The following is a 13,661-nucleotide window of genomic DNA, read 5'->3' as shown; positions in this document are numbered from 1 at the left end:
TTCCCTTGCACAGGACAACAAACACTGCAAATATCCAAGGAGCTGCCTCTTTTTGTCTGACTAGTTTCGGATTCTTATCTTGGTCACTTAAAAAAGAAAAAAAATATCCCAGAGTCTCTCCCTCGGGGGCAATGCTCTAGTTTCAGCTTTTTATTTCAGCTGGAAATTCCAGGGTCTTTAAATGACTGGGCCAAGCGACTCCCAGTATAGCATGACTTGGAAAGTTTATATTTGCTTTGGCTGGACTCTTGCCCCTTAACAGCAGCCAAGGCTTTCCTAGTCAAGTCATACTTTAACATTCTCACCATATAAATGAAATGTATTTTGCATTGTCTAACAAAGCAAACAGAATGAGATACCTTTCTTCTTTAACCTTCTGGAGCCACCCAGTAAGCAATCAGGAAGACAGAAGTCAGATAGTTGGCAAACTTAATGCACGTGGGTGTTGAACTGTATTTGAGCCCAGATGATCGTTAAATGCAGATACAACCAAGGAGAGAGCATTTATGGTGTGCAGGATGGAGTGCTGTGCTGAAAGTTTAGGCTTAGAATGGGAAGAAACCTCAAAGGTAATCTTGTACAACCCTGTTGATTGAAGAAATCCTGCACTATAACATCTCTGACAGGTGGTCACAAAACTTCTCCTTATCTAATATGGAAAACCCACCCCAGTACAGTATATTCTACTGTTGAGCAGCTTGCAATATCAGAAAGTTTCTCCAAAGGCTGAAATCTCCTTTCTTGTCCTTTGAACCTCACTCTCCCCTGGCAGACTGAGAAGGAATGTCTGGTAATTAATCTAAAAAAATTCCTTCAGTAGCACCTTAAAGACCAACTAAGTTTTTATTTTGGTATGAGCTTTCGTGTGCATGCACACTTCTTCAGATACACTTGAAACAAAAGAGCCAGACCCTTATGTATATACAGAGGGTGGTGAGGGTGGGTGGGAATGGGTGATGGGCTGATAGGAGTGGTAAACCTGTTGATGGCTGTTAACGACTGCTGATGACTGCAATTGGTCCTGCGGGGGGAAAGCAAGGGCTTCTGTTAGACCTGCAGGCATTGGTTATCTCTGCTTAAGACAGGAGAGGCCTACTCTTCATAGGTTCAGATTCCTGAATAGGTATGTTGTCTGCCGAGTCTCCTGCTGCTGTAGCTTCCAAAGTAATGGGGACTTCCATACAATACAGGGATAGTCCACATGGTGTCCTCCAGGTGGACTAGAATTCCCATCAGCCTCAGCCACCATAGTCAGGGATGTTGTCGCTCACAACATCTCAAGGGCATCATGTTGGCTAACATCAAGTCATCAATTTAGAATACAGTACTTGGCTCCATGCACTATTCTCCACGATAAAAGAAATCATCACATCATCACACTGTCAAAGAGCGAGGCAGAAGTAAATCACACCATCCAAAGTTTGAGTTAACACTTTATTAGCAAAATCACCATCTCCACAGACTTGATGCAGTGTTGTCAGGCCCAATGAGCACAGCAGCTCATCCCTGGTAGGAGGTCTGGCCCCATGAATCAGTTGCCGAAACTGAAAGTCCCTGCCTCCCCACAGCCGCCTAAGTTCCCTCCTCTCCAGGGCTTTTTCCAAGCAGAGGAGACTTTGCCTGTGTGCAGCCAACCTCTCCCTTGGTGGTTTCCCAGCTGGTTCCTCCCACCATTCCTCTGCGTCCAACCAGTCCATGACACAAATTTAGAGACTGGGCACTTTCAAAGTAGCTGATCCAGTTTCGTGGGATCCCAAGAATCTTTAAGTGGTAACTTGTGTGCAGTGCACTTGTGAACTATAGCTATGGTCCACCGTGGTTTGCCACAGAATTACCAAGGTATTCTAAGCACAAGAGTAATTCAGTTTCCAGTAGTGTTGTGACTTCCCCAAGGAGTTTCCCCAACCCAGCTTAAATTCCTGTAAACTTTACAAGTACTTTCCTTTAACCACCAAAATCTGAACAAGCTGTTCTACTCCACAGGGAAGGGAATGTGTTACAGCCAAAACCATAAACAGGTTCAGATCCTTGTTTTGACATGACCTGCAAATGCATTTCCATCATGAGAGCAGAGCTAATATACTGTGTGCCCGTGTGACAAAAGTATCCTACACTGTTTACCTTCCCGTCGCAGTGGTACCTATTTATCTACTTGCACTGGTGTGCTTTCGAACTGTTAGGTTGGCAGAAGCTGGGACAGAGCAGCGGGACCTCATCCCGTTGTGCAGATTAAAACTGTCGCCTAAGAGGCTCAGTGGTTTAGACCACAGCACAACCCACGTCCCCTATTCAATTTCCACTATCTGAATACTATCAAACACAGATTTCTGGACAATCTATGTACCTTTCCTGGGATTCCTCCATGCCACTGTGCCATTTGAAGTATTAATCCAGTTGTGAGGCAGAAATTCCCTTCCTGCAGAAATTACCTAAGTCATGCTTTACCCTTTCCAGTTTACTTTGTTCCAAACCTTTATTTTGTTGCTTCACTGAAAAAGTGTTAGTTACTGGACTTCAACAGGGGAGTGAATCATCTTGTCTCAAGATTCCTGCCAAGTTCAATTCTCTCTCTACCTAGTCACTCTCTCTTTGGGAGAATACTGGCATTTCCATTTTCACAAGGCTGTTGCCTAAGTAGTCTTTAATGCTGTTTGGCCAGTTTTAGCGATATTTTCTCTCTTTGATGTTTAAATGTCAATAAATCAATTTTCTTTTTAAGAGCACAGTGTGCATTTGACAGCACTTCCCAGAGGCCATGATTTAAACAAGGTATTATGAAAAGGGCTTTTAAAAGAAGAAAATATGAGGCATTAAATATAAATAAATGACACTGTGTTGAAATTAATTTGCCTTGTAAGTAAATGTATGAACTGCCTTCTTTTAAAATATATTTCCTCCCCCCTAAAAGTGTTCACTAGGAATGTAGAAAACATCTGTATCGTCCTTAAAACATGCCTTTCTATAAAATGGATTGATTTTACGGATCTTGATGGTCCATTGGCAGGTACTGCATCGTCAAAGCTTCACTCTTTGTTTTTGGTGAAATCATACGGTTTCCACCTCTGAGCAAAATGCAACACCTTCTTCCTCTGGTCCTCAAAGTTTTCTCGCAGTCCCTTTCTCCACAGCCTGGGCTCCAAATCCATCATGCCACCAATTATTTCCTTTTAAAGTAGGACAGACAGAGAAGAATATTACTGCTCTTAATTAACCTTGGAAATTCACACCTGTTCAAAACAAGGACCGCAAAGTACAATTGGATTGATGGGGGGGGGGTGTCATTCCAGCTCTGCATTTTAACAAGTGACTCACCCACATGTGCTCTATGCAAACTACTTCCTTTAAGGACTACGGTGGTGGAGTGGGAACAGGAGATTTAAACTGACAACCACATCCCCTACAAATCTACCCACAGCATTAGAGATTCTGTTTGGATGGGGGGAGATTAAGTTATTCCCTAAATCCATTATTGAGTCTCTCTCTCTATCTCTACACTCACAATATTGATCCTGCTTAAAAAAAATTAGTCCTTTACCTCCAGGCAAACATTTATTACAACTCTCGCTTTGAGTGGTAAGATTTCAACATCATATAGAATGGCTAATTACACAACTCAAACCCTGAGATAACAAACATTCTTCATGTCCCTGGGATGTTCTAAAGCACACAGTAATAAAACTGCCATGTATATTCAACTTTACTAATATACGCAGTGAGCTTCTCAGCATGGAGCGTGCAGGAGGGTCTCCTGCATCCGTCTCTTTGAACAGGTGCAGTACGTAATAAATACCTTTCCAAAATAAAGGGGGAACTTGCGTTGATCTTCAACGACGTGAGCAAAGCCCCCTTGTAGGCCAAAGTCTACGGAGAAATAGGGCAAACCTTTCGGAACCTAAAAAGACAGAGAGGAAAGACAGTTCGTGGGGCTGTCTTTTGATGCTTAAAAAACTGACAACCAGCTTATTTAGACATATCTTGGAGGCTGGTGAAGCAAAAAGCAACACATACACACACAATTCTTAAACCCTGAACTGCAAGGAACTGAACAATGAAGGGCAGAAACATGTCCATAAACTCATGGTTAAGTTCCCTCCTCACTAACTACAAACCTTGGCTACAGCTTGCGTTCGGACAAAACACCAAGGCATGCTTTGGCTTAGGTCAGAGCCACAGAGTGATGGAGTAAAAAGGAGTAAGAAGGAGCAAAACGGCTGCATGGTCCTCCCCAGGAGACAGAAAGTTTGTCTTGCTGTCAAGTTTGTCTTGCTGTCCCAAAAAGCCATAGTTTGGCTTACCACGACGTGCAAACTGGACACAAACACACTGTCCCTTTACTACTAATAATAATTAATACAGTCAAACCTCTTCTAATGTCCACCTCTGCTTGCGTCCATTTTGCCCAACATCCGCGGCAAACCTGGAAGTAACCGGCGGGTTTGTCGCCGTTCGCGCATGCGCAGAAGCAGGCAATTGCCACCCATGCCTGCACACAACGGTGCCTCTTCCAGCGACCTGTTTCGACCTCTGGGCGGACCTCCAGAATGGATTATGGTCGCAGGTAGAGGTTCCACTGTAGTTTATTATTTATACCCCGCCCATCTGGCTGGGTTTCCCCAGCCACTCTGGGCAGCTTCCAACAAAATATTAAAGATAAAATAAAACATCAAACATTAAAAACTTCCCTAAACAGGAATAATAATAATTTACTAACAATTCCTCATGCTTTTTTATGGGTTTTAAATATGTCGTTGTAGCACAAAGTTTTCTTCTACTGAGAAAAGGTCCAATTCAAAAAAGGATAGATGTAAACAAAAGAGTAGCAGTAAATAAAACTCTATACACTAGAATTCCCTCTGGGGAAGCATCAAGTGATTACGACCCTTCCACTTACTCTGAAATGTGAATACGGTCCACACTGTCACTGAAAAGGACACGTGGAGACTAATTTTGGGAGGCAACGAACCATCAGGTGCCCTGAATAAGAACCAGGAAATAGGCAGAAAACCGGGAGCAAGAGCAAGATAAACAGTAACTACAACAGGCATAGGCAAACTCCGGCCCTCCAGATGTTTGGGACTACAATTCTCATCATCCCTGACCACTGGTCCTGTTAGCTAGGGATGATGGGAATTGTAGTCCCAAACATCTGGAAGGCTGGAGTTCGCCTATTCCTGAACTACAACTTCCAGCAGCCTTTCTGCCCGGCAAACTATATTCAGCAGCCATCTTTGTGAAAAGAAGTCTTTAGATTTCAGAACTTTGCCTCTTGACCCAGCCCTTGAGAAGGATATAAACCATCTTGTTCGTTGGAAAGGAGGCTGCATTGACGCCATTGCTACATAAGGGCAGGCTATGCAGTGTGATCCTATACCAGGCATCCCCAAACGTAGGCCCTCCAGATGTTTTGGACGACAATCCCTATCGTCCCTAACCAGTGGTCCTGTTAGCTAGGGATCAAGGGAGTTGTAGGCCAAAACATCTGGAGGGCTGCAGTTTGGGGGTGCCTGTCCTATACACACTTATTCCATAGTAAGTCCTGCTGAGTCAGCGGGGCTTATACCCTAGCAAGTGTGTTTAGGATTGGCAGCCCTAGACATTCAGATACTTGAGTCGAAACATTAATACGAAACCTTCAGCTATGATAGCTAGTGCCTTGAAAAACCAGGAGTAATAGAGGTTTGCGTTACTGGCGTTAATTTTAACTTTCAGAACTCCAGCAGAAGATCTGTGTATTAACACCACTGCAACGGTATTTGACTCGTGAATTAAAACCTCACGTCTTACATAAACTGTATTTTAATTGTCTTTTCTCCTTTTACTGTTCTGGGTCCTTTAAAACCTGGCCCCCTCTTTTTTTGAAAATGAGAACAAAAAAACAACAACTGCCCACATGCTATAAAGGAAAAGCTTCAATACATACCGACTTGCGAACATCTTTTGAAGATAGATCAATCAGCTTTTTATTCATGGACCATTCTTCATCAGACTCCATTATGGCTTTCTGAAAAAAATATTGCAACAACATATGAAACACTTTCAGAATGACACCATATGCCATAAAGTAGAATTTGATTTGTAATAAAAATAAAGAAAAAGCAGTTAGAACACTGCGCAATTTCAAGAACTAATATTAATTTTATAATGTCAGAAACTAACTTTGTGACATTTCTCCAATTTGTAGAATTCAATTTACATGCATTAATGCATAATGAAGACTGATTTTATACTAATTTTATTCAGTGCCTTTCACCTTTTTATAGCTTCACAACTGCGGTCTAACTTGGGCCTGACACAATTACCTTGAAATGAGAATATTCAGTTTGCCAAATTAAAAAGGCCACAGGAATTAATTAAGTTATATTGGCCCCTTTTTTGTACATAAGAAAAACCAAAGGTAAAGGTCATGCTTTTGTTGCCAATGTTAATTAAAATCTAGCATACATATATTTTAAATTGCTACTGCCACAAAACGCTATCTAAATAGTTCCAAGTCGAAAACCATTTTCAGACACTCAGCAGAGCTTGTATGTTAAGAGTGCTGCTGCCCCATACTCCTCTACATGCAGTGAAATAATGAAAGCTGCCTTGCATTGAGTCAGCTTATTGCTATATCCAGCTCAAAACTGTCTACACTGACTGGTATCAGCTCTCCAGGATTCCAGGCAGGATCCATTCCCAGGAGATGCCAAGATTGAACCTGGGATCTTCGGGATGCAAAACACCTGCTCTACCTCTCGGACATGGCCCTTCCCTCTTCCCTCTTCTCTGCCTGCCTCCTGCTGCTGCAAGCGGAAGAGCAAAGGAGATCACATGTTAGACTGCTCACTTTAATTGTTGAGGTGGAAACCTATTAGACTGAGGTCCAGCCCCATTATATCCATATAGTGCTGTGAGCAGAAGCTACATCCAAAACAGCCCTGTTGAAAACAATCTCGTCAGGTAAACAGCACAGCTCCTCAGCCATTGGCGGGTGGGGGGGGGGGAGAGTAAGACACACACACACACACACACACACACACACACACACACACACATCCAGCACATACAGACAACTTACGTTGGCAACTTCCATCCTTGCCTTTGGGGGGTGGGGCGGTGAATTAGACACATTTAGTGCCTGTGTTTATTAAACACTTAAAATGGCAGGCGGTCTCAGAGACAGCATGTACACAGATGGCTATTATTATTTATTTAATTTATAAACCACCCTTCACCCGGGGTTCACAAACGATGTAAGGGCAGAATGTGCTCAGCTCCCATACTTAAAGCAAGCTGCCCAAACCATATGAAAATACCTTTGTCTTTTTGACCAGAACTTCTTTTCCTTCATCTTCCTCTTTGGGCAGGTGGTGTTTTATCGCATCCATATAAATACCCTTAAAAGTATGCCTGGTTTTGCACCTGTCACTTACTGATTTAAGGCAGATTCATGAATGAATTAGTTTCTGGCTCCCATGGAGGAACTGCCACTGAGACACGGTGTAAGCAAGGAGCAAAGCATGCTTTGTGTTCGTTCGGCTCCCTCCGCTCCGGTTTTTAGAGTGGGGTGTCCAGCAGGGAGTTTGTGCAGTTGGGAAATCTGGTTTTTTAAAAAAACCTGGCCAGTTCATGCTTCCAATTCATGGGCTATAGTGGGCTATCCAATCTGCACGGCAGGATTAACAGGATACAACAATACCTGTTCCCTTCAGAAGCCTATTTTCTGTACTTCCAGTTTTGCTCAAACAAATAGTTTGGGAAACTTGAAGAAGTGAAATAAATTTCACTTGAAGAAGGGGAGTTAAGTTAATCTGAAACAAATAGTTTGGGAAACTTGAAGAAGTGAAATAAATTTCACTTGAAGAAGAGGAGTTAAGTTAATCTGATGTATTTTAGGGAACCTATTTACTTTTTTGAGCTTCACACCGCCAACTTTAGATCTGTTTAAAAAAACAAAAGTGGTATGATCAAAACACAAAACTGAGGAAACTGGAAATTTTGTAGATACCTTAAAGTAGATGGGAGCCATATCACCCACTTCCTTTGGGAGGGGGATGCATTCATATACCATGTGGTATCGCTTCTTTAAATTTAAGTTTGTCTCAAGGAAGACACAATCCAACTCTTGAGCTTCAAACATCTTCACCAAAGCTTTCCTGAATATCTGTAAAAAAAGAGAGGGAGTGGAACAAGAAGAGTCAAAATACGTATAGTGTTCACAGAAGTGTTAGGCAACAGCTGCGTCAAATGTCTGGCATTACTGAGAAGTCAAACTTTCATAGGTTAATGTCACATTGCATTCAAAGTAAAATGAGCTCAACACTGGAACATGATGAGTAATATTAAATATTTATGCTCCGTGCATAATGGCAACTGTAGGTGTTGTTTTCTGTCAAATGAAAGGCACACTGAAGTTCAAAAAATTGGAGGGCATCATAAATGGAGGCAGAAACCATGGGAGGCCTCAGAGTTTCATTTCCTCAAAAGTTAATACCTTGACTTGCATAGACTCCAAATGCCACCATCCCTCCACTCTTCCTTCCAATTACACAATTTATCAAAAAGTGACATTTTCATCAGGCATGATTGACCTTTAAGCCAGATACTAATATTTCCTTAAAGAAAAGCAATCTTGGGTCTCTCATATCTCCGTGGTGCAGAGGTTTACCCAACCTGTAACTGTAACAGACTTGACCTGTGTGTATACTCACTCATTTTCCTCTATAGGATAGAATGTCACAACTGATTATGGAGTAGATCAGTTTCTATCTTGAGTGGTGCCTAGAAGCTGGCATGTTTTAAAACAAACAGATAAGGTAGAAACAACAGTCTAGATTTCCAATAAATGAGAGACGATTTTGGTACCCAAACTTGAAATGGTGTGACGGCATCCAGCAAGAGGAGGCAGGTGCCAAGAAGTTATTTCAAATTGAGCTCATATGAAATTATAACAAGTTGGAAACCACAAGCCTGACGTAACTTAAGCTGACTGAGCATTTGAAATGTGCCAGGGCCATAAATCACAGAATTCACATTTCATTTTACAACCTCATTATCTTCATGGGTCACACTGGAAATAAACTCCCTTGTGCTACATTTCCAAACAAAACTGCATATTTGCTTTTGATGTTTTGTCGTTCTAAACATTCGTGGGAAACATCTGAAAGCAATGGCATTCATTTATCACAAGACCAAATGATGCACACCAATGCACACACCCATAAATCAAAAGAAATATGCTCTTATTTCCCGGAGAAATCAAAGTTGTTGCCTAATTCACACATTTGACAACTGAAGAAGGTTGCACAGCCCTCTCCCTAAAAATTATAACGAACACATTATGGTGCTTTATACCAAGTGACTCTGACTGGTCCTCCAGGGTCTCAAAGAAAAATCTTTCGTATCACCTGCTTCAGTGGGGATAGGCAACAGGATGAGTTATCCAGCACATTCATGCAGTACCAGAAACCACCATGGCACATGGGAGAATAGGGTCCTCAATGGTGCAGAAATACTAGTTTGTGGTCATCTTCTGGCATGTTAGGAATCCTATGCTTCTGACCCTTGGTACTCCAGTAGAATAGCATATACATTTATTGTCAGGGTCGAGCTTTTGCATCATTTAAAGAATGAGATTTTAGAGATACTAGGTCTTTAAGAGCCACAGGGTCAAGTTATGGAAACATTTCCCAAACTAGAATGGTATTTCCCAACTCTCTTGCCAAATAGCACTTGGTTCTATTGTGCAGTAGTGCATGTTCAAAACAATAGCTGGGGCAGGGGCAAAGTTTATAGCACTTGTGAGGTCAAAGGAAGTTCTCTTCAAAATTTATTTAGAGAAGGAAGGGCACATGATGTTATTTAGTTATTTAGAGAATGAAGGGCACATGAAGTTTCCATCTCTGACTATGCTTTACAGATTACATTTCTCCCTGAAAAAGCACATCTGCCTGAAGATTGCTATTAAGCAGCCAAGCAAAGGCTGTGAAGGCAGGCTAACGGCTGTCAAGCAAAAATACTGGCACTAGGATGTCCGAGAAGCCATGACATTTAAATGCAAATTAAATTGAAACGACCCCCTGGCCAGCATTTTCAAGAATCACACATCAGTAAGCAGAACTGTTCATTATCCTGTTCTAGTTGCGGAAACTAAGAATTAATTCAACAGCTGACACATTACTGCCTGTCACTTCCACTAGCACCCATTCTACCAATGATATTTTGGAGATTTTTAAAGCAAATTAAATGGGGAGGTGCTCTTTTGCCACCGCCACTGCAGCTACTAAGGTAATTTAAAGAGCTTCAAGAAGGCAGTAAATCAGTGGTAGAGCACTTGCTTTGAATGCATAAGGCACTAGGTGGTTGTCTCTAAACTTCTAAGCTTTTGATAAACAACCTACATTTGCTTTTCAAATTTTAGGTAGTCTAAACGACATTTCCCCTTCCCTGTGCAATACATAATTAACTTGCTACATTTTTAAAAAAAAAATAGAAGCGCCATATCTTGACAAAATTTTATAGCCAGAAGATGCTGAGAGACCCCTGTGCATTTTCACAACTAGGTAAGAGGTCCTCAAGCAGGATTAGTGCTGCAATCTTCCATTTTCCTGCATTCCTTCCATTTCCCTTGAGATCAGCACTCTTGTGCCAAGCATGGCCTATGGAGAGACACTTGATCCAAAGCAAAACGGCCTCTCATTTTAAGCAATCAACTGAGCTTATGTCAAGATATTAACATGAGTTTTTATATCCCATAGTACAACCATGTCCAAAGTCTGTTTCGGGGGCCTATTCCGGCCCAACAGTCGATTTAATCCAGCCCCTGTGGCAGTATATGTCCTGGGGTTAAATCCTTAAAAAAGCTCAACTCTGGTCGGGCCTTAAGCATGCTCACTTCATCAAATCTGGCCCTCTTTCTGGCCATAGTAGTTTGGTGTTGAGTGAGTCAATAAGCCTTGGCATTTCAAGAGAATCATTTCACTGAATACATGCACAGAGCAAGAAAGACCCATGTAAGAAAGAGTTAATGGTGGGGAAACTGTGATGTTACTTTTCAATTTATAAGAAAACAGGAAAAAAAATATACAGACTTAAAAACGTAAATCAGCCCTGAGTGCTCACGGGAAGGACAGATCGCGAAACTGAGGCTCCAATACTTTGGCCACCTCATGAGAAGAGAAGACTCCCTGGAAAAGACCCTGATGTTGGGAAAGATGGAGGGCACTAGGAGAAGGGGACGACAGAGGACGAGATGGTTGGACAGTGTTCTCGAAGCTACGAACATGAGTTTGACCAAACTGCGGGAGGCAGTGGAAGACAGGAGTGCCTGGCGTGCTCTGGTCCATGGGGTCATGAAGAGTCGGACACGACTAAACGACTAAACAACAATAACAAAAACGTAAGAACAGCCCTGCTGAACCAGACCAAAGGCCCATCTACTAAACCAGTATTATGTTCATGCAGTCACCAACTAGGTGCCCATGGAAAGCCGTCAAGGAGGACATGAGCCATCACTCTCCTGCTTATGGCCACCAGTATTTGGCATTCATATTGCCTCTAATACTGGATGTGATGGCTATCAACCATTGGTAGACTTATTCCCCATCAATTTATCTAACAACCTTTTACAGCCATTTAAGATGTGTGAGAGCTACGTGTGCTAGCCTGGGGGATTATAGGGCCCATGGCTTCAGGGTCTGGATCTGACTGCCCCTAAACTCTGTTTGCTTTTTATAAAATCAATGCCCAAGCAAAGAAGAGCTATATTACTGATCAGCATTTGGATGGCAGATTTGCCTTTTAAAAACAGGTGTTGCCCCTGTAATCACCTTCATGTGTTATTTTACCTTAAGTTTTTTTTTCAGGTGGGTCAAATTATATATATATATATATATATATATATATATATATATATATATATTCATCATCTTACAAGACTGTTTCCAGGTTCGTCTTTAGAGAGCCTCTTGAGAATTTTTGGCAGAACAAACATCTTCACAGATGGTGAAAATTTGAAAACCTATCTTTAAGACTTCTTATGGTTGTCAGTTCTAAGCATGTCGTTTTGTTTTATTTTGACTGGTTTTTATTGAGGGTACGATTCTGCATTTTGTACTTTTGGCTGGCTGACTGTAAGAAATACACTAATTGTTCTATATAAGGTATAAAAAAAAATCCCCACGTACACTTCTGATGTAACCAAACTAATTTAAATCTATTAAGACAACATAATGGCTCCCTATGGTTGCTTAGAATGGGCATGGTAGATAATGTTCATGCAATTCAGAAACAAAATAAAATTTACTATGCTTGTTTTAAGAGGTCCCTGCCAGCCTAGGCTTGCTATCAACACTGTTAACTTGGTGTTAACAGAATATTACTGGAATATTGAGGGTGACAGAAACTTAGTGTATGATTTTGGGGTTTCCTTGTTTTTCATGCTTATTTCTATACTTTCTTAGCCTGAACTGGAATAATTAAGCCATGCACTACCAGTCTTAAGGATAGAAAGCAGAAACAGATGCCATATGACAAGAGCCTTGACATGTTGCAAGGGAAAGCATGAAAGAGATTTTGTTAACAGAGAACAAATTTAAAAGAGCTCTGAATCTTCTCAGTGATATAAAAGCTCTGTTAAGACTTTTATTTACTTAGTGGGTCCATAATTAGCCAAGCTACTCTGGAGACATGCTCTTTGTGGAATAAAGGTATCTTCTAAGCATTTTTGCAGAATTTCCCAGGCATATTTAATTACACTTTCCCATTATATTGATATTCCAAGAGTTTATATTTAGCTCTTTGTTGAATTTCATTTGCCTCCTACATGAAACCAAATCCTAGAAACTTGAATGACCTCTTGCTCACTCAATTAATCCTCCCAAATAAACATTATCCTCAAATGTAAACTGTCCATGTGCTTTCAGTTTAATAACATTAATGTCTGGTTTGAGAATAAATTGTTACCAAGGAGCTCAGCTAAGGTATTTTAAGTATGCTAGACTCCAGAAATCTCCATAATAAAATCTGTACCAACTACTTGGTGGATATCACTGATCCCATCCTTCGGAGAGCTTTCACTATGGCCCGGTTTCAAACACTGCCAACTGCATACCTGACCGGTAGATTCACAAAAATCCCAGTAGAGCACCATTTATGCCCTTGCTTCATGAAAATTAAAGAGGATCTTCTACATTACCTCCTCTATTGTCCCATTTACTTGGTCTTTAGAGATGCAATGCTGTAAAATTATACCCAACTCTATAATCAATCCTGAAGATAGAGAAAAAATTTTGTTAGTTGACGCTAACCCACAGATTACCCATGTGGTAGCTGTCTTTGGAAAGCCAGGGAAAGATTTCTGGATGTAAAGACCCCTTCATCGTCTGTTTAACTCGTTGCTGTTTTTTCTTTTTCTTCCTGTTTTGTGGGATGAAGGTTTTGCTGGGATAGTATGCAATGAATTTTAATATTTTTAATTATTGTCGTGTAGATATTTGTGTAAAGGCATGGCCTTCACAATAAACGGATTTGTTGTTTGTTGTTGACTCCAGAAATCTCCATGTAGTATATTAAGGAGACTCTTGATGCACCAAGGGCAAAGTTGTAGTCTGAATTTACTAACCTCAACTTTAGACTGATCAGTGAGAGACTCGCACCAGGTATGCAAAGCAGCATGAGAACTT

At 41.2% G+C, this 13,661-nt stretch overlaps 1 protein-coding gene across 1 annotated transcript in view; it reads right to left on the bottom strand.

The window, feature by feature from the left end:
* Positions 1-1,415: 1,415 nt before the first annotated feature.
* CWF19L2 (CWF19 like cell cycle control factor 2) overlaps positions 1,416-13,661 on the bottom strand; it is a 70,233-nt gene continuing 57,987 nt past the window's right edge. The window contains exons 15-18 of the mRNA XM_035114948.3: positions 7,988-8,143; positions 5,921-6,001; positions 3,791-3,892; positions 1,416-3,164 (exon numbers count right to left, since the gene is read on the bottom strand). Coding sequence (XP_034970839.3) covers positions 3,024-3,164; positions 3,791-3,892; positions 5,921-6,001; positions 7,988-8,143 — 480 coding nt within the window. The 3' untranslated portion in view covers positions 1,416-3,023. The remainder of the gene's footprint in view (positions 3,165-3,790; positions 3,893-5,920; positions 6,002-7,987; positions 8,144-13,661) is intronic.

Source organism: Zootoca vivipara, chromosome 4, assembly GCF_965207765.1.
Source record: "Zootoca vivipara chromosome 4, rZooViv2.hap1.1, whole genome shotgun sequence".
NCBI classification, from domain to species: domain Eukaryota; kingdom Metazoa; phylum Chordata; class Lepidosauria; order Squamata; family Lacertidae; genus Zootoca; species Zootoca vivipara.
Note: the sequence above shows the minus strand (reverse complement) of the source record. Positions and strands in the feature narration are given on the sequence as shown.